Genomic DNA, 22,366 nt, shown 5'->3' on the forward strand with positions numbered 1-22,366 from the left:
AGCATTTCATTTCTTTTTTTTTTTCTACCAATGTCATTGTCTGGCTGAGTTGTCAATCAGGACCAGTCCTACAAGCATTTAGGTGGTTGGATAATGAAACAAGTGCTGAGCTTGGAGTCAGGAAGCTATGGGTTCAAATCCCACTTCTGATACTTTAGCTGTCAGCAAATGCAAGACAATTTCTCTTGGCTTTGAATACTCCCTAAAACTTATCTACTAAGTCATAAATGAGTTTCAACCTGTATTTGGGAGTCCTCCAAATACACCATATTGGCTGGCCTTGATTGACAAATCAGTCAGCCAGTAAGGGAAGACACTAGGAAGTGTCCTTATTATCATCCTTATCTTTGATTTATCATAAGCAAGCAGCAATCTTAGAATGGACAGCTCCAAAATAGAATCCCCCAGTCCACCATTGTTGATGCAGAATCCTAAGTAATTTGCAGCTTAGAACTTCTTTGCCACCTTATAAATGAGAGGGAGAACGACATTTCTAGGTTAGGCCCAATTGTCCTTAAATGGCTCAAGGATTTGATGTGGTTAAGGGAAGAACACTGAACTTGGAACTGAGTTTGAATTCCAGCCCTGTCACTGCCACTTTGACCCTGTAGGTCAGGTAGCATCGCTGTGCTAGTTTCTTCATATTTAAAATGAAGGGATTGGATTACATAAACTGTCATCATTTCTAGATCTGAATCTATGAATTATGATCTTGTAGGGTAAGGAGGGAGAACTATGTTAAGCTAAGTGATCAAAGTCCAGAAGGGGCCATCATCTTGCATAAAGGCAGCTAGGACCCCACACTACCAAAAAAGCATATAACATCCATCTATCCTAACACAGGGTCCACTCATCTTCATTTATGTAAAAATATATATTTGGAGCAACAATTATATGCACTAGGCACTTATTTTGAAAGTATATTTTGCCCTCCCAACTCTGGGCATTTTTAGTGGCTCTTCCCTAGCCTGGAATTCTCTTCCTCCACACGTCCAACTCCTGTTTTCCCTAGCTTCCTTCAAAAACCATCTAAAATCCCATTTTCTACAGGAAACCTTTCCTAATCTCTCTTAATTCTACTGTCTGCCATCTGTTCTTTATTTCCATTTATGCTGTCTATAGCTTGTTTATAGTTATTTGCATCCTATTTCCCCCACTAGATTTCAAGTTCCATGAAGTCAAGGAATACTTTTTGTCTTTGTATCCCTAGTACTTGGCACAATGCTTGGCACATAAATTTTTTTTGCCCTCTGTAAGCTGCTGCATACTGGGCAAACTTTCATATCTGTATTGACCCACAATTCTATATGTTGTGGAAAATCCTTTGTAGGAGTCTAGACAAATCTTTCAATATTTTCCTCCAAGCAGTCTCTTAAAGGCTGATTAAAAAGGATTGAAAAATGCCAAGAATCCGTTCCCAGTGAGAACACTGAAGAACAGGGCACATTTAAACCATTCTCTCTGCCAATTTATCCTCACTACTTTCTGATTGTTTCTGGGGTCCTAACCTCCTTGAAAGAAATTCCTACTGTCAGTTTATTGTTCTCTGGGGGTTCTGAGATCTAAGTAGCAACAAACTTCATGGGTGCTTCAACAGTTTTAGCTGGAGGAATGAGAAGCTTTACTCAAATCTAAAGCACTGGCTTACTCTGAGAAAACCTTGGGACCACCTTCCATGTGTAGAAGTAGAACTGGAAGAGTCATTGGGGGTTGTATCTATCCTCAGTAGTTCTCTTTTTGTCTACAAACTATTCTTAGGGATTTCCTAGATGGAGTGCTCCTTATGACTCTTGTATCATCTTTGCAAAAATAAAAATAAAAAAACACTAAGGAAGTTAGTGACAATACTTCTTATCTACATTTAGTAAAAAAAATTTATGTAATGAGTCAGGGTTAAGGTCAGTATGTAAACATAGAAGCTTTTAAAAGACAATTTACCCAAAGGCTTGTGTGTGCATGTGTATATGTAATGCCCCATTTCAATGGATGTGTGTGTGTGAATCATGCTACCCATTCCTTTTTTCCATTACCACTTACTTACTAGACACAAAAATGCAGCTAAAGATTACATACAAGACTCATAAGCATCATTCCAATCTTCTTTACTACTCAGTCATTTTAAGGAGCAGCCCTGGATTCAGGAGGACCTGAGTTCAAATTCAGCCTCAGACACGTGACACTTACTAGCTGTGCGACCCTGGGCAAGTCACTTAACCCTCATTGCCCTGCAAAACCAAACAAACCTACTCAATCATTTTAATTTTCATGATCTAAATATGGAGTGAATGAGGTAAAGGAGAAGGAAGATCAATACCAACCTAGAGAAGGGGAAACAAGTGAGTTAAGTGATTTGCTTAAGGTCGCACAGGGAATGGAACAGAACCCGAATCTCTTGACTCTCAGAGGTCTAGGGACAGCTTTCTGCTGCTGAGGATTTAGCCAGTTCCAGCTCAAAAACTCATCTTTTTGGTGACCTTTTTACTGCTTTGCCTTCCATGAGTAATGGGGATAGTCTGAACACAATGAAGCACAGACTTCTTAATGACAGAAATCCAAACCAGATATATATCTCCTAGCAAACACACTCACTATTTCTGCCCCTCTCACTCTGAACCCCTTCTCTAGATAGAATATCTCAGCTTCTTATGGGTCTTTAGAGATTTGGAAATGGTGCTTCCTCTGCAGGCTCTAAAAGGTGAAATTCAAAGCCAAGCCACTGCTGCTTCAGCCCCGTCTGTGTCCTGGTGCACCAGAAATCCAACACAAATCTGCCGTGTGCCATCATTTATTGAGCTGAGGATTCATACAAGGTAACAAATGTTTACATTATCATACAGTAAATAAAGCATTTCCAGGGCTTAATAAAAATGATTGTCACTCACTGTGCTTCACAAAAATTTCTTTTAATGAATAAATAATTTGATGAAATCAAAAAAAATATATTTACAATATAAACAAATGAAAAAGCTTTGGATCTATTTCACCCGGTCATCTGGTTTGACCTTTTCAGAGTGAATTCCTGTCAAGCTGTTCCTCCTCGAAACATTATCGATCAGAGAGAAGCTACCACTCCAGAAAGTTAGCAGGGTTTGTTATGAGTTCTTTGTCTGTTAGTTCAGGTAAGCTACTTATACTTTCTGTTATGTATGTGTTAAAATACAAATATTAACTAAAATCATATATTATCATAAATGTCAGACAACATTCTCCACAGAACAAAAATATACACTTAGCTGTGACAATAACAAAGGATCACAGGCAACAAAATTAAACCTCAAAGGGACAAATTCCTTCATAAGAATATAATTGTGCTCTTTTAATTTACCAGATGTCTAGGCTGCTCTTTCAAGACGATGATTATGAACACAGTATCCGACGACCGCAGAGAGTGTGTTTTGTGTTTTTTTTCTCAGGCAGCAGCAGTATGGTGGAAAGTAGGCAGTGCAGTCGGGTTTATAAACACTTTCTCAGGCTCTTAAAAAGAGCCAATTATACAAAGCAAAATAAGCATGACACTGAGAAGTCTTCATCTCATATACACAAACATCATGGGGCTTTGTGGCTCCCGGGTGGGCGCGAGGGTCTGCAGGGCATCTTTCTCCATCAGCCAGAATTCAAGTATTCTAAAGCGACTTCATAGCAGAACTTGTACTGGTCCTGGGGAAACAACAAGGAAAAAACTGTCAGCCATATGACAGCCAGCTCCAATTTTAGTTAAAACGGTTATGCCAGATTAGAGACTTAATTGGAGTCCATCAATCTCACCAGCCAGTATGGGAAAGAGAAAAAGTCACTCTACCAAGCTGTAGAAATACTCGACAACTCACATTCTTTTCATGGGATCATAGATCCAGAGCTAGAGAGACCCTCCTTAGAGGGTATTGAATGTTGCCCCACCCCTCTCATTTGATGGCTGATAAAACTGAGGGGTCACACAGGTAGTCAGGATTGGAACCTAGGTTCTCTGACGCTAGACATGATGCCCTTTCTTTCTTTCTTCTTTTTTTCGTGGGGCAATGAGGGCTAAGTGACTTGCCCAAGGTCACACAGCTAGTAAGTGTCAACTGTCTGAGGCTGGATTTGAACTCAGGTCCTCCTGAATCCAGGGTCGGTGCTTTATCTACTGTGCCACCCAGCTGCCCCAACATGGTGCCCTTTCTACTACTCTAATCATCCTCTCTTGCTGCTGTGGATGAATGGCATTTCCTTCCTTTGTTCAGGAAGATGAAAAGCTGGGGGAATCAGGTCTCTTGGGAGAGGGCTCAGGAATATGGGGTAACATTGTTGTGTGCTAGCCTCACATACATACCTACATATATGGATACAGTTACCCATGAGGTTGGTGGAGGAAACTAGTCTGTTAGCACATATTGCCACCAGCAGCAGCAGCACCACCACCATCACCACCACCACCATCACCATCATCTTCACCGTCATTAATCATCATAGCTAGCATTTATATAGTGTTTTAAGGTTTGCAAAGTGCTTTACAAATATTATCTCATTTGATCCTCACAACAACTTTGGGATGCTATTACTATCTCTATTTTATGAAGGAAGAAACTGAGACAGACAAAGGCCCAGGGTTACACAGTAAGTTATAATTGAACTCCGGTCCTCCTGATTCCAGGTCTAGCACCTTATCCACTATACCCGCTAACTGCCAGAGAAGATAATCAATACTGATTAATTGCTTCTGTTCCTATCTCTGCCCCTTCGGTTAGGAAAGCACACTTGTCTATTATCTTGAAATATGGTAGTCAGTCAGTGAGCCAATAAGTATTAATTAAGTACAACTACACACCAGGCACCGTGCTGAGCACTGGAGAGGTAAAGAAAGGTAGAAGACAGTACTTGCCCTCAAGTAACTTATAATCATTTTCTATTGACAAACTCCCTCAGGGAGCCTTCCTTCCTTCCTTCCTTCCTTCCTTCCTTCCTTCCTTCCTTCCTTCCTTCCTTCCTTCCTTCCTTCCTTCCTTCCTTCCTTCCTTCCTTCCTTCCTTCCTTCCTCCCTTCCTCCCTTCCTTCCTCCCTTTCTTTCTCTCCTTCTTTCTCTCTCTCTTTCTTTCTCTCTTTCTTTCTTTCTTTCTTTCTTTCTTTCTTTCTTTCTTTCTTTCTTTCTTTCTTTCTTTCTTTCTTTCTTTCTTTCTTTCTTTTTTTTTTGGTGAGGCAACTGGGGTTCAGTGACTTGCCCAGGTTCACACAGCTAGTAAGTGTCAAGTGTCTAAGGCCAGATTTGAACTCAGGTCCTCCTGACTCCAGGGCCGGTGCTCTATGCACTGTGCCACCTAGCTGCCCTTGGGAGCCTTTCTTTTAAATTCCTAGTGAATTTTTAAATAGGAGTTGGGGCTTCAAATAAAATTACCATTGATCAGCATCAGCTCTTCAGAGTAGTTGATTTGAAACCCTTGGATAGTATTGTGGTATCTGTTTTGTTTTGCTTTATGTTAGATAAAGAGGCCATTAGCACATGGAAAAGCCCCAGATACAAAGTGCTGAAATGTAGCTGTAATGTTGGCAAGTACAAAAAAAATCCTTCCTTCTCCCCCTCTTCTTCCCCCCATTACAGATTTGAAAATGATTATGCAAAGGGTTAAAAAATCACCACTTCCTCCCACTCAAAAAACCCAAAATAAAACCAAAAACCAAAAAACCAATCTGGCCAATTACCAGCCAATAAGCAAACATGTATAAACAAATATGTATAAACAAGCTATGTCTTTGTGCCTTGACTCACTCTTATTTCTAATGGGGTGTGTCCCTAACCAATATAATAAGTGATTAGGATAGGGCACTGGACCTTTGTTTTCATTAGTAATTGGGAACACCCTTCTACCAACACGTGGCTGTACCTTCTCTACAATTTATATTTTGAGAAGTGCTGAGAGCTTTTTGAGACTTTCCCAGTATCACAAAGTAAGTATGGGTTAGAGAAGAGTCTTAAGTCTTACTGGATATGAGATTGACTTTTTTTGTGGGGCAATGAGGGTTAAATGACTTGCCCAGGGTCACACAGATAGTAAGCGTCAAGTGTCTGAAGCTGGATTTGAACTCTGACCCTCCTGAATCCAGGGTTGGTGCTTTATCCACCTTGCCATCTATTTCCTTTCTTTTTTTTTAATTTATTTTTTGTTTCATTTTGTTTTGTTTTTGAGAGGCAATGGGGGTTAAGTGACTTGCCCAGGGTCACACAGCCAGTAAGTGTCAAGTGTCTGAGGCCGGATTTGAACTCAGGTCCTCCTGACTCCAGGGCCGGTGCTCTATCCACTGTACCACCTAGCTGCCCTCCACTATGCCATCTAACTGTCCCTGAGATTGACTTTTGACCTACTATAAAATGCTGTCTGTCACTAATGAGTAGTCCTGAGGTCCATGTCTTGCTTTATGGGAGAGGTCATTTGCACCTTAGTTAGAAGTGGTAAAGAGGTGACACTTTGCTGGGGTGGTCTTTACCAAACTGTTTTTTTGTTTGTTTGTTTTTTGCTGTAAGAGAAGGGTTCAATGGAATGAGGCAGTGAGTTGGAGATGACTAGGAAGTCCAAAGAGAATAGGAAAAAAGTCAATGGGGAAAATGAAGAGGAAGCATTCTGGTTTATCTTTATGTATCAGAAAACGTTGACCTAACAGAGCCCACTGGGAGCTTTGGAGGGGAGTCAAACAGGAGAGGAAGGTTCCCTGCTCTTCTTCCCAACCCCACTTTATATGAGCTGTTAAATGACATCTAGACCTTTTTCTTTTAAGGTATGACCATGGCTAGGCTCATAAAAATACATTTCCCCCTCTTATCCTGTCAACTTTATAAAAGATAACAAAACCATCTCTTGTTCACCAAAACCCGTTCTTGTTGGGTACCACTAGATTGCAGATGAAATATGATTTTACCCTGCCTTATCTGTGAAATGGGTGTGTGTGTGTTATCAGGATTAGATGACATAAGGTGTGTAAAGCACTTTATCAGTGTAAAGTTTTCATATTAATGTAAACCATTGTAGACAGGAGTCTTGTTTTGTTGGATCTGATGGCCTCTGAGGACCATTCCAACTCTGAGATTCTGTGAATCTGACAATTACACTTTATTCCTTTGTCCTAGAGTACTGCTGCTTTCAAATGAATTATGGCGCCCATCCTATGGGACGTTGGTTTGTCTTCAGTGATGGCTCTGATACCTACCTCCCACGGTTGTTGTGAGGATCAGATGAGATATTTGTAAAACACTTAGCACAGTGTCTGACACATAATAGGGACCTAATAAATCATTGCTTCCTTCTTATCTATCTCCTTCCCCTTGGGACATAGTTCCCATTCCTTTATAATTCTAACCGAGAATTCCTTTTTCCATTGAATGTTTTTCTTCTCATTTGAGGTTAGACAGGGAGGGCAAATATATTAGCCCATTTTATAGATGTGGAAACTGAGGCTCAGAGGAACTTGACTTGCCAGAGATCATATAATGAGTTGCACATATCTGGAACTTTTTTCACTATGCTACTTCTCTCAAGGGAGGCTTTCTAGTTGAAAGTAAGCTCATTATGGGAAAGCACTGTTTTCTTTTTCATTTTTCATTTGGTTTTTGTATTTTGAGCACCTAGCACAGCACCTTACAGATAGGAGATACTTAATGAATGTTTGTTGAATGGAAATGTTGTTATAGCCACCAAGAAAAGGTAAGACTATTATAAATGTGGTCAAATACATATATGTAAAAGGAATTCTTTAAATCTGACAAATAACCAAAATATATTTCTACCAGCTCATGTTTAAAAATATATCTACTAGCCCCTTGCCTCCCACTATGGTAAGAGTTCCTTATCTGGGTTCTACCTATCCCCAAGGGGTCCACGGATTGAGTTCAAGGCATCCACGAACTTGAAGAGGATAGAACATCTTTACTGTAACTAGGCTCTAACTGAAATTTGGTATTTCTTTTAATTATGAATTTTGAAAATATTTGAGAAGGGGTCCTTTGGCCTTATGGCACAAAGCCAAAGGTTAAGAACCCCTATATGGGGAGGGTACAAAGAGGTGAATAAAATGAACATTCTTTAGTATTTATCTGATAAATAATTACTTGTCCTGGGTGGGATGGCTATTTTTAAAACCAATATTGTTCTAACATTTACTATTTTAGGAATTAGTAACTTTTATTTCTGAAAAATTTTTAAAAATCACTCCTTTAATTTAAAAAGTTTCAAAACCTTTTTTTTTTAAACCTAATGATGGTGCTGTCATTCTGGTCACAAAAAGAGTAGTAATATTTCCATTATTTTTGTGCTTTATAGAGATGACACAGATTTTACCACTGAAACCTCAGGGACCCCCATTCCTTTTTATGGAAAAATGGTTTTGTGCATGGATCTAATTGTGCAATTAATTTCAATGACTACTAGGAACCAGACAGGAACATTACCTCGTTCTACTCCTTTAACATATTAAAATGCATTAAGTGGTGAAATGTAGTTGCTGGCCTGGGGCCACAACGCAGGCAAAGAAACACAGAAGGGATTTCACGCTTCAATGCTGACGACCTGCACCCCTGGAAGTCATTGAAATTGCCCTGTCGTACTCATGACTATAATTCTCAAAATGAATCTGCCCTCTCCCATCTCATCCCCACCAAATAGACTGCCAATTCCACAGTATGTGATTACTGGCTTCTGGATTAGTCAAATAAGGGAAGCAGGCAGGAATACAACTAATTACAGCCCCGACCTCCCAGCATCTCCTAAGAGCCTGAAATTTTCTTGCCCTGCAAACTGATTATACTTGATCACCAGGTACAGGTTGTCTTTTGCACAGCACTCCCTTCTTTCAATTCCTTTGCTTTTGAGCAGTATAATTAAGCCATGTGAGGTGTCCCTCTGCTTAGGAGAGAGAATTTTCTCCCTGTTTCTAGATACTTCCACTTTCAGGCTCATTAGCTAGTTCCAGGCACGAAAGGAGGGCAAAAATGGAATCTGTACTGACAAAGAAGAGACCAGCTCACTGCTGGGACCCAAGCATAGAATTGTGGAGTTAGCAGAGACCTCCAAGGCCATCTAGTCTAACCTTCCCCAAAGCATGAATGCCTTCTACAACTTCCCTGACAGGTAGTTATGCTGCCTTCACTGGAAGATGTTCAGTGATGGGGAGCTCACTGCTACTCAGAAAGCACACTCCATTTTTGAGCTGCTTTAATTTTTAGGAAGCTTTTCCCCCCATCATATTGAACTAAAATCTGCTACTTTGTAATTTCTCACCATTTTGAGTTCTGCCTTTGGGACCAACTAGAACAAATCTGGTCCCTCTTTTATATGACAACTCTTCAACCCATTCATCTTTCCCCACTTCTTTTTTGTGGTTTAAGCATCTTAAGCTCCTTTAAGTGATTCATTTAAGGATCTGTTGCTATGCCATTTGTGGCACAGTTTTAAATCTGTCTACCATCTTGGTTTTCCTACACTGGCCATATTCTAGCTTGATATGGTACACCAAATTAGACCCAATAGCCCCCATATGGCACGCATAGTGAGATTATAATTTCTCTCCAGACACTGATGCTCTAGTTATGTAGTCCAAGATAAGATTTGGCCTCTTTGGCTACCACATCCCTTTCTTGAACTAGAGGTCCATTAAAACTCCCATGGTCTTTTTCACATGAAAGACTTTTTCTACAGCTATGTCTCCCTCACCCTGTGCTTGTAGGGTTGATTTTTTTTGAACTCAGACTTACAGCTTAACATTTTCCCCTGCTACTATCATCACCAGCTTTAGTCAATCATGCTCTACCCTGCCAAGGACCTTCTTGGATCTTGCCTCTTCCATCCAATTTATTTTGTGTCATCTTCAAAGTTCATAACTATGCTATCACATTTCCTTCATCTAGGTTACTGATTAAAATAACAGAATAGGACCAGAGACACTTTATTAGCGGTACCTCACTCAATTAAACACCAGTCAATTAGCCTTAATCTTTGTGTTGACTTGGTCATCCAAATGTGAGCCCATCTTATTGTACTATCACATGATTTATAACGGGGCAGCTAAGTGATGCAGTGGATAATGTCCTGGGCCTGGAGTCAGAAAGACTCATCTTCCTGAGTTCAAATCTGGCCTCAGACACTTACTAGCTGTATGACCCTGGGCAAGTCACTTTAACCCAATTTGTCTTAGTTTCCTCATTTGTAAAATGAGCTGGAGAATGAAATGGCAAACCACTCCAGTATCTTTTCCAAGAAAACCCCAAATGGGGTCATGTAGAGTCAGAAGTGACTAAACAATAATAACAACAATAACACAGTCTATAACAATAATAACAAAACATAGTTTATAATTCTCTACTTTGCGAAGATATTTTTGAAAGACTTTGCTGAAAATCTAGACATGGTAGGTTCAATGGCATTCTTTTAATTTACTAGTCTAAAAACCTTGTCAAAAAAGGATATGTGGCATGATTTGTTCTTAACGAACTCATGCTGGCTTCTAGTCATTGCCTCTTTCCTTTTAAAATGCTTATACCATTCATTCTATCAGCAGTGGGGCACTTTCCTTTACTATGTACTCTTTAATGAGATCCACAACCACTCAAACAAGATCAGTTTGATCTCTAAACAGTAAAAAACCCACTAATGGATAAAAAATGCTTATTATCCAGATTGTATCTATGACAGACACTGTGGATGGACAATGAGCCAGGCCCAGACTAGAAAAGAAAGAAGAGAATGAGCTGGATGGCACTGAGAAAACTGTACCATGACTTTTACAATCTCAAGTTACTTCCTGATATGAGACCCCACCTTTTTAATATTGCTAAGTATCTGTCACATATGAGGTACTTGTACTTAATAAATGACTGATAATGGACTGGTGATGCTATATGCTTATCATCATGGAATACCACAATCTCCAAAGATTAAAAATTGAGTATGATCCAGAGGAAAATGGAGCGTATGTGGAGGCTGTATTGGTGTGCAAGAAGTGGTATTAATGATACGATCTGAGAAAGAGATATCTAGAAAAGGAGGTGGGCCAGTCATACAGTTAGAACAAGAGATAACAGGTGTTGCATTGCTACTCCCAAAATGTTAAAAAAAAAAAAAAAACCTGGAAAGAAGTCTGCAGCACATTAGACAAATCCTCACTTGAGAACTTAAGGGAGAACACGGGCAAGAATCTCACAAGATGAGAAGGTAAGGATGGGGTGTGATCTGTTCCACTGGATGCTTCCAAATTTCTTCTATGAGTATATGCCATCTCTCTTACCGCAAATTAGGGTAGGAAAAGAAAGCATAACAGTGGGGAATAATGCTTAACAAAAAGCTCAGGATAGAGATGAATCAGTCAATCAACAAATATGCACATAAAGGCCTTTGAGATCCTGACTCAGAAACTATCACTTTTCTGTGAACAGGTACAGCTAGGCATCTGAAGGACTCCAGGTGTTCTGATTCACGGGCCATCTGGGGACATCAAACACTCACCACTGTCTAAGTGGGAGAGAAGATTCAAAGAGAACACTCTCCAATGGTTACCTGGGGCAAAGCTCTTCTCCCTGCTCCATCTGCCCTTTGAAACCAAAATGGCTTGGCAATTTGCAGTTCTGATCTTGGATTTATTCTTATAGCTTCTTCAAATGAAAACAAAAATCCTTATCATAGATTGTACTGACATGAAGGGAAAGAGGCCCACATATACTAATTCAAGGTAGAATTATTCAGTTCAATGTTCTTGCTCAGGTTATAGAATGTCTAGCTGTGCTATTTGCCAATGTGACCTCTAAATCAATAAATATTACCATTCATGGAACCACTCATATTTTTCTGATAATGTGATATAAATAGATAATCATGAACTTTATATATGTGTGCATGTGTGTGTTTGTATGTATACATATATGTACATATTTATTTATACTTTTGGTGCAGAAGCTTGAACCTGCTCCGTTTTTCTGATCTGGAGGGGTTTGCTCCTCCCTAGACAGTCTGATGGCCCTCTGCTCCTAGGGGCCCACCACTTTGTTGTTAGATTTAATTCAGATACACACTGTTATACCTCAGAACTCCTGAATTCAGGAGCCACCAGCCTCTGCCTCCAGAGAAGCAGGAAATAAAAGCATGTGCCATATAGGTCCCAGCCAACTTTTATATTTTTAAAAATATACATGGCTCTTTCTACATTCCAATTCCCTTATCAACATCATACCCGAATCTCCTTTACATGACTCTTGGTCATTAGCAACACACATTGCTAAGCATCAAAGGGAGAATAGATTCTCTCTCTTATCCTTCATGGGTTCATGATTCTAGCCAGCTTGGCATCTACCTAGAAGGGTATCTTAATGTTATTTGAGTGAGGTTTGGAATTACAAGTTTAGTACAATAGAGGATAGGGCACCACCAGACAGAAGAGAGCACCAATACAGTAAGCCAGCTGTATTGAGGGGAATTCTATTGGGGGGCAGGGTCACAGGCCAGCTAGAAACCCAGTGGATGGCAGCATTGAAATGGGGGATTTCTTATAGGGTTCTTTTCTGGGCCAAGCAAGATCAAGATCAGGTATTAGGTAGAGGGAAGCGGGCATCCTGAACTTGGTGTGCAGATCCAGGTTTGGGGATGGGTACTGATTCATCATGGGGGCAAACCTGAGAAATTGGTGGTTAGTGAATTGACTACTATGTAGTTAACTACCATTTAGCCAACAACTACTCACAACTACATTCTGTATTTTTACTGGTCCTCTCTATCTCTTTTTTTTCTTATCACATCACAAAGAATTTTAGAATCAAAAGAAAACTTGAGGTTTATCTAGTCCACTCTGCTTATTATACAGATGAAGAAAACAAAGCCTGGAATGGTCATGTGACTTTTCCAAGGTTTCAAGGTAAGTGGCAGAGCTGGGATTGCCCAGTACACTTTGGGCAAGCTTGGTTTCTTCAAATGATCAAGCACTGATTGAGTGCCTGCTAAGTGCCTGCCAGATACAAGGATACAAATATGAAAGTGACACAATCCCTTCCCTCAAGGGCAGATGGACAGATAGAGAGGTGTATATACGCATATCATATACAAATACAAGGAGACTCAGGTCCACCATCCATAACGGAAATGGAACATAGAACTATCTATCTATGTAAAGTAGCATATATAACTAAATAAGATAAATAGTGCTTTTTCAGGACAAGACACCAACAACTGAGGGAATCAAGACAGGCCTCCCGTGGGAGGTGGCCGTGGAGCTAAGCCTTAAAGGACACCAGAGAACCAAAGAGGAAGAGGTGAGGAGGGGAGGCATGCTGGGCATGGGGGAAGAACCTGTGGAGAGTTACAGAGGCAGGAGATGTCTCGTTCTAGATGAGGAACAGCAAGTCTTGGCCAGTTTGTCTGGAGTAGAGAGGCCATGAAGGGAGGTGTGTGTGTGTGTGTGTGTGTGTGTGTGTGTGTGTGTGTGTGTGTGTGGTGGGGGGGGTAAGAAAAGTTCAAAAGCGTATACCAAAAAAAGCTTATAAAAACCTGACTGTTGGTGGAGGGGCTGGGAAACTGCTATGTGTAAGCTAGTTTTTTTGGCACTACATCATCTTCAAAGGGATTGTGATGTAAGGAAGGTAAGTTCCTTGAGGATAGAGACCACTGTTCTGTTTTTGGTTTTGCTTCTCCTGCACCTAGCAGAGTGCTTGGTGCATAAGAAATGCTTGTCGGATTGGACTGGAATAAAACTTATGGTACCAGGAAAGCCACATAAAATCTTTTTTTTTTTTTTGGCAGGGCAATGAGGGTTAAATGACTTGCCCATGGTTACACAGCTAGTAAGTGTCAAGTGTCTGAGGCTGGATTTGAACTCAGGTCCTCCTGATTCCAGAGCCAGTGCTTTATCCACTGCACCACCTAGCTGGCCACATAAAATCTTAAATGTAGACAATACAAGTTGGTTCCCCTGAGTTATTCACACTCTGTAATGGGGATACAAGGATGGCTGAGAAGAAAGAGAAGTTCAGAGGTTACCTAAAATGAAAGGGTTAGGGCAATTCCCACATCATTTACCTGAACACACACACACACACAACCTAGTTTCTAGGTTGTAAATTCGCACACCACCTCCCATTCCATAATCAGCCATCATTTTTGTGCCTGTTGAGAGCTAACCTGTCTTAAGAAGTAAAATTTTCAGTCTTAAAGATCTCCTTTGAGAATGCCCAGCTTTCAACTCTATTTGTAGATTTCCTTTTTTTAAATTTCATTTTATTTGCAGTTCCAAATTCTCTCCTTCCTTTTACCCCTCGAGACAGCAAGAATCCTAGAGACTTAATAAGGAGACACTTAGATAATCAGAATTGCAAAATTCAAGGGGTGCAGAGAGAGGGGGGAATGAAGTAGACAACAGAGGGATGTTCTCTCTGTGGGTCCCCATTCTCATACATTAATTCTTCAACCCTCTCTTCTCCCGCCTACATACAAGGAATTTGTGTGAGCCCATGGGGCCCATATCTGACAATTCAGTCAAGAGATATTTATTGGTGCCTGGAGAAAATGGAGAGCTTTACTAGGCCCTTAAAACCATGCACTATTTCCTTCGATTTAGCTTATAGTGAAAAAAAGGCCCTTGGAAAAAGTTCTAAGGGGGGGTTCATGGTGGTACTTCCTGACACCTGCCAAATTCTATTTCATCTCTCTCTGTTTGCAGAACACATCATCTGTTGATTGATATTTCCTAGGAACCCTAAGGATTCAACAGAATGAGCCTATGCATCTATAAATCAGCTAGCCGGGGAACTAATGTACAATGGTAATCATGAAAGAAGGCAGGTTCAGGAATGCTATGGTCTGGAATCTAAACATTAAACCTCTTTGGTTCTTCAAATCCCAGCACTGCAGGGGATTTTTCATAGGGTCATAAATTCAAAGGAACCTCAGAAGGTGATCAGATCCAACTCGCTCATTTTACAGATGAGGAAACTGAGGAACAGAAAAGTTAAATGATTTGCTCAGGATCATACAGTAAGTGGTTTGGGATTTAAGCCCTGGTCTTCCTGAATCTGATTCCAGCATGCTATCTACTACACTAAGGTACTTCTCCAGGAAGGACACATTAAAGGTTAACCATAGCCATGGGAGAAAATTGATGTAGTTAGGGTAGCTTGTAGCCCTAATTGCTAGAACGTGCTATGTGACTGGACATGCCATGGGGAGGGGTGAGGGAAAGGGAAGAATCAAAGAGAATTTTAAAGTTATCAACCTGGGAAAGTAGAAGGATTGGTTATGTCCTTGATAGAATTAGAGAAATGAGGAGGAGAGTTGGCTTTAGGGAGAAAGACAATGAGTTCCATTTTAGATATGTTGAATTTGAGGTGGAATACTCATCGAATCATAGATTATAGAGCTAGAACAGCCCTCAGGGGCCATGTAGTCTAACCTTTTCATTTTACAAATAAGGATATTGAGGTCCAGGAATATCAAATGTCTGGACCAACATCATATGGGAATTCAATTGTAGATATCTAAATGATATGAAACTGGAGCCAGAAGAGAGATTATGGCTAAATACATACTTTTGTGGTATCATCTGTCTAAAGATGATGATTAAGCCCACAATAGTTGATTATATTGCCAAGAAAGAGAAGAAGACACAGAGTAGAGACTTCGGGGACTTGCACTGGGTAGAGCATTATGGATGATCCAATAAAGGAGATTGAGAAGGGAAGACTGGATAAATGGGAAGACAATCAGGAGAGAACAATGTCAGGAATATGGAAGGAAGAGAAAGAATCCAGCAGAAGGAGGTTTTTACTAATGTCACATGCTAAAGGGAGGAGGAAGGCTGAGAAGAGGCCCCTGCATTCATCATTTAATACATCATTTTAACCTTGGAGAAAGCTGTTTCAGTTGAGTGGTGAAGATGGAAACCAGATTGCAAGAATAAAATTTGAGAGTTGGAAGAGATCTCAGAGGTTAAGAACTCTTCAAAACATCTATAACAAGTGGTTATTCAACTTTTTTTTGTTTTTGTTTTTGTAGGGCAATGAGGGTTAAGTGACTTGTCCAAGGTCACACAGCTAGTAAGTGTCAAGTGTCTGAGGCTGGATTTGAACTCAGGTCCTCCTGAATCCAAGGCCAGTGCTTTATCCACTGCTCCACCTAGCCACCCCTTATTCAACTTTTGAATACATTCTCTCAGTGATGGAGCTTACCACCTCTTAAGAAGCCCAGGTCTGTTGCTGACTCCTTGTGCAACCTTGGACAATCTGTGATCTCTTTGGGTTCATCTGTACAACTAGGGGACTGGGATGAACTCAGGGACCCTTACAACTTGAGATATATTATCCTGTGATACCATTCTACATTTGGACAGCTACTAGAATGTGCTACAAGTAAGGAATTTCCCTAAATTCTCTAGAAATTTTTTTTGGGGTAGCTAGAAACCCTTCTTGAAACTCCAAAGCTTCAAATACATGTAAGAATTTTTCCATTTTTGTAAAACCTCTAAATATCACTGTGTATAAAAGGAGGAAGATTTCAGAATACTAAAAGAAAACCTTCCTAGTAACTGAGGGTGATCCCAAAACGGAATGACATGCTTCAGCAGACTAAGTTCTCCCTTATCAGAAGTCTTTAAATAGAGGTTGTTTGGCCACTGATTGAAGATGAAGTAACTACAACTCAGGTGAGACTAGATGACAACTCTGAGATTCTCAGTTCAACAGATTATTTTTTTCTTTGCCCACAAAGATTATTAATCACTGACTGAAGAAAAGAGAAGACTTCATGAAAATATTCAGACAACCTCCAGTTAGCATAAAGAATCTCAGATGATGACAAATGTGCTCATCATAGTAGTAGTCACATTTTTTCCATTAAAAGAGCATTCTGATGCTTCTTTTTTGGTGGGGTAATGAGGGTTAAGTGACTTGCCCAGGGTCACACAGGTAGTAAATGTCAAGTGTCTGAGGCTAGATTTGAACTCAGGTCCTCCTGAATCCAAGGCTGGTGCTTTATCCACTGTGCCACCTAGTTGTCCCCATTCTGATACTTTTTTATGGAGTTGAGGCAACCCTGGGCTCTGACAAGTCCCACAACCAGCTGACAAAGCTTTGAGCATGGGTCTAATGACAGACTTTCTGGATGGATGTTCCATTGACACCTAAAACTCATTATGTTCAAAACTGAACCCTATCCTGTGTGTAGCTAGATGGTAAATGGAAAGATCCTTGGGCTTGGAGTCTCCCGAACTTCTATATTACTGTGATCCCATTCACATCATCAACTCCTGACCCTTCCCCCCCCCCCGCCCCGCCCCATATCCAATCCATTGCCAAGTCCCATTGACTGCAATCTCTCAAATTCATCACTTTCTCTCCCCTAACTAACATTTCCACCACACTGGTGCAGGTCCTCATTGTCACCTCACACACTGGACTACCACAACAGCCTGTTGGGTTTGCCTGACTCGCACCTCTCCCTACTCTAGCCCACCCTCCCCTTAGCTGTCAAACTGATCCTTCTTGAAACCAGGTTTATGTCCACCTCTCCTCAGCCCACACATTCAATAAATTCCAGTGGCTCCCTATTACCTCTAGGATCAAATATAAAATCCTCTTTGGCTTTTTTTTTTTTTTGTGAGGCAATTGGGGTTAAGTGACCTGCCCAGGGTCACACAGCTAGTACGTGTTAAGTGTCTGAGGCCGGATTTGAACTCAGGTACTCCTGACTCCAGGGACGGTGCTCTATCCACTGCTTTTTGGCTTTTAAAGCCCTTTATCATCTAGACTCTTCTTATCCTCCAGGCTTCTGATGCCTTATTCCCCTCCATGTACTCTGCAATCCCATGGCCTTTATGCTGTTCCTCAAACATGGTGCTTCACCTGAATGAGAGTTTTCAGCAGCTGTTACTCATGCCTGGGACTCTCTCCCTCCTTATCTCCATCTTCTGGCTTTTCTGACTTCTTTTAAGTCTCAGTTAAAGTCGCACATTCTTCAAGAAACCATTCTGATTCCCCTTAATCTCAGTGTCTTCCCTCTGGGATTATCCCTGATTTTTTTTTTTTTGGTGAGGCAATTGGGGTTAAGTGACTTGCCCAGGGTCACACAGCTAGTAAGTGTTAAGTGTCTGAGGCCGGATTTGAACTCAGGTCCTTCTGAATCTAGGGCCGGTGCTCTATCCACTGTGCCACCTATCTGCCCCGATTATCCCTGATTTAACACTCACTTACAAGAGACTGTATACAGAGTAGGTGAAAGTTATTCTGACATGGAAGGCGCTAACATCTGGGAGGGGGAGGGGAAAGATTCCTATAGAAGGTAGGACTTGAGTCTTGAAGGCAGCAAAGTCACCAGAGGCACAGCTGAGGAGGGAGAACATTCCAGTCATGGGGGACAATCTATGCCTAGGCATGAAGATGGGAGCTGGCATGCTGTATCTGAGAGACAGCATGTCAGCCTGTGTGTCTAGAATCAGAGAGTTTATGGAGGTAAGTGAAGTATAAGGAGCCTGGAAAGATAGAAAGAGGCCAGGTTATGAAGAGCTTTAAATACCAAACAGGGAACTTTATATTTGATCCTGGAGGTAATAAAGAGCCACGGGGAAGCTGCAAATGATTTATAATGTCTTAGGATCCTTCCTACTTGTGGGAAAGCATCAAGGGTCCTTTTGGCTCTTAACTTTGTACTTCACAGAAAATAATCATTTATTTCATCATTACATCAAAGTGCCATAGTCTATATTGTTGACAGAAGGAGGCCTGCCATTTCTCCCATCAAGTCTTGTGATCAGCAAAATTGGCTGCCAGCTACATTAGGAAAAAAAGGAGGCTAACCTCAGACGGCTTCATTTCTAATGTAGATCTACTTACTTCAGGGTTTTGAATGAGCAAAATGACATTTTATCAAGGTCAGCTTTACTCAGGAGCCCACCAAGGGCAATAAGCCATGCATCTGTCTCCCCATTGGTGAGGTGGAACCAAAGGTAGCCATATTCTGAAGTCTTTCATTTGTGCATATGTCTGTCACGATATGGCAGCCTTGGTAGCGCTTCCCAAGTCAAAAACACCTTTGACTCTGAATCGATATCTCCTACCATCCTATCCATGCAAGCCTAAGAATTCAGGAGAGGCATAACTCTTTGTGAATTCATTTTGTGTGTCAGCCAGCTACTCTGGTATACTGTGCCAACCAAGGGGCTTACCCAGCACATACCAATCAGTTGGCAACTCATCTAACACTTGTATCTATAAATTGCTTGGAAGGGTTGATGTTTGCCACATACACAGTAGATATCTACCCTATACAGAGCAGGGCAGGCAGGAGCAGTGGGAGGAGAGGTGGACTCAACCCATTGGCCAATGAGACAACTGTTGGTAGCTTATGAGAGAGAGTGCACCTGGCAAAACGGGCATTTCCATTCCAAGTCCCCTTCCCCAGGCCATGCTTCCTGGACCTATCACAACTCATCATTCATAAAACATATGTCTGGGGAGAAGCAGATGTCCAAATGAAGCTGTTCACGTTAACTAGGGTTTGATTGTGTCTCTAGGAGTTATAGCCACTACCAGTGCCATTATAATTTACCAAGCCCCAGTTATGTCCATGGCACTGTACAAATGTTTAATACTGTATTATACAAATGAATGGATCTTGGCCCCTTTGATGGTGACAACAGCTATTTTCCCAATCTCAAAATGTGACCCTTTTGGTGACTTTAAGTTAACACCTTCTTCCCCCAGCCCCGTAGCTTGTTAGAATGTGTTTGGTTTTGCTGTTTTCACATTGTATACTCCACAGGGCAAAGCCTTTTAAAAACTTGATAGCACAGGCTCATCTCCCCCAGCCCACACAAAGGCCCTCCCCAACCACTGGATGGATTAATCCAGCTGCTTCTCAGTTCATCCTTTCCCAACATTAAGACTACAAAAGCCTCATCTAAAAGCTTCCTCCTCTAAGCTGTGTCACTATTCTTGAATCACAGTAGTTGGCACTTCAACAGTTCGGCATAAAAGAGATTTTGTGAAATACTCTAAGAAAATAATTGCACACAATCCTTTGTTTCTCAACTCCTTTAATCCTTCTCTGGTATGTGGCCACCGTAATTAAGTGCAATATTCTGGGTGTCAAACTAAAACTCACAGCTTTGATAAATATTAGGTGATTAAGCTATTTATAAAATATATAATTTGGAAATCTGGCATTTCATTTGCTACGATTATTTCTTCTGTGCTAGGATTGCTATCTACGTGGATGGCACTGCCAGGAAGGGAAATTAATAAGGATGTTCACTTGTGAGTTTCAAACTATTTCCAAATTTCAAACAAGCTGAGACAAAGTCTCCTTGGGAAGAAGCAGATTTTTTTTAAATGGGGGGAAAAAAAGAAAAGCCATTACAAGTGAAGTGATTACATTATGCTTTTGAAAATGACTCTCTTCCTTTGTGAATAACTAACTGAAAAGTGTAGAGATCTCAGGGGCTGGGTGATAATAGGGGAGATTTTCAATTTAACAGTACAGTTAGAAGGTGCCTACCAGAAGGTCCACCATGTTAGGCTTATTGTTCCTCAGTGTCTTCACAGCATGGAAGACGTCGACTGCCCTCCGGTGTCGGAGCATTTCACAAACAATGCTGATTGCACAAAAAGTCCCACTGCGGCCACCTCCATTTCTGGAATAAAGGGAATAAAGTGGCTTGATTACTTTTTGCCTTCACATTCCCTTTCCTCCTATTGTGCTGGGTAGCCTTTGGAAATATTCTGATTTAGACGCTGGTAAACCAATAATTATGACTGCCTCTTGAGCTAGGGTGAACTCTCCACCCAGACCATTACTTCTAATTAGAGATAATGGGGTGAATTTTCCACAGTATTTGGCAGAGAGCCTTGGTCCTTGCCCAGTTTTGGGTCAGGACCATATTAGGTCACGATACCATAGAATCCAAACAGCTGGTTACCAAAAGAAAGCAGGGTAGAATATAGGACAAGGCTTTGCTTCTGTGTCTCACTGAGTGGCCGGATCCCAGGCCTTCCTACCTAGGGATCTATCCTCTGGATGAATTCTAAAAGGCCATTCCATTCAAAGTACTTGGTGGTTTGTATCTTTGGGTGATTTCTCTCCGAACATTAACCATTAGGTGGTGCTACACTATCCTGAATGTCATGCTTTTTTACCTTGGAGAGAAGAAAGGATAGGAAATATGCCAGGGAGGTTGTTTTTCCCCACTTTTATTCCTCCTAGACACTTCCTTTCCTATGTTCCCAGTTTTAGGGAATACCAATGTAAACTGGTCTCTCAATAAGTCAATAAAGAAAACTTATTTTTACATTCAACCAGCATAAACTGAAGGTAATTCCTCAATTTGATGTCTTTGAAGCTCTAAGATAAAAAGGTTAAAAGGCATTGAGGGCCAGTTTTCAGATTCAATCTTGTTTCTGAAGGCTGTAGATACATTCACATACACACTCTATCAACAGGTGATATGGTAGAAAGAACACAAGGGTTGGAATCAGGATACTTCAGGTTTAAATCTGGGGAAGATTAGCCTCTTTGGGCATCAAATTCCTCATCTGTAACATCTGTAATTGAGGGGAATGGATTAATGATGGGGTTCTTAATGGTTTTCTTGGCATAGTTGCCTCTGGCAGTCTGGTGCAGCCTATGGATCCCTTCTCAGAAGAATATTTATAAATGCATAAGATACAATATATAGGATTACAAAGGAAATCACTTTTATTGAAATATAGTTATCAAAATATTGACAAACCAAGTTTGACCTATTGAAATCTCTTCATAGGGTCTATCTATCCAAGATTCACAACCCCTGCCTACATTAGATAATCTCCAAGGTCTCTCCCAAATCTATATTCTGTACTCCTATATAGAGATTACCTCTTCATTCCTTTTTCTTCTTCTTTTTCAATCTTGGCCTAATGATAAAGTTATCTTATCTCTAAAATTTGAGTGACCAGGACAGCATATCATCATGATTTCATTCTCACTATCTCTTTAAGTTTCAGTTGCTACTTAATGCTTATGGTAAGCTTATAAATGGGAAACTGGGACCAAAGGCCTAAAGCTAGGAAGGAACCTTAACTGACATTATTTCACTTCTCTGGCCATTTAGTTCAACTAATTCATTTTACATGAAGAAACTGAGGGCCATAGGGCTGACTTCCTCAGGGTCACATAGCTAATAAGTGTTTGAGGCTGGATTTGAACTCAGGTCTTCCTGATTCTAGGCCTAATGTTCTATCCATTGCAACATCTAGCTACCTAACCTAGGGTGTCAAATATATCAGAGCTTCTATTGCTCCTTGGGAAATGCCTTCCTGACCAAAAAAAGGCCTATTACCCTCATAACTGTGAAGGTGGGTAAGGGGAATAGTATTTTATCTGAGTCAATATCCTTTCTAACTTCA

At 40.7% G+C, this 22,366-nt stretch overlaps 1 protein-coding gene across 10 annotated transcripts in view; it reads right to left on the minus strand.

Moving 5' to 3' along the window:
• Positions 1 to 2,901: 2,901 nt before the first annotated feature.
• The window catches only part of PTPRM (protein tyrosine phosphatase receptor type M), a 1,039,589-nt gene continuing 1,020,124 nt past the window's right edge, over positions 2,902 to 22,366 (minus strand). For all 10 annotated transcript variants that reach the window (XM_043975661.1, XM_043975656.1, XM_043975655.1 and 7 more), the window contains 2 exons: positions 20,481 to 20,616; positions 2,902 to 3,657 (listed from right to left, as the gene is read on the minus strand). In XM_043975661.1, coding sequence (XP_043831596.1) covers positions 3,604 to 3,657; positions 20,481 to 20,616 — 190 coding nt within the window. In that variant the 3' untranslated portion in view covers positions 2,902 to 3,603. The remainder of the gene's footprint in view (positions 3,658 to 20,480; positions 20,617 to 22,366) is intronic.

Source organism: Dromiciops gliroides, chromosome 1 (genome assembly GCF_019393635.1).
Source record: "Dromiciops gliroides isolate mDroGli1 chromosome 1, mDroGli1.pri, whole genome shotgun sequence".
NCBI lineage: Eukaryota > Metazoa > Chordata > Mammalia > Microbiotheria > Microbiotheriidae > Dromiciops > Dromiciops gliroides.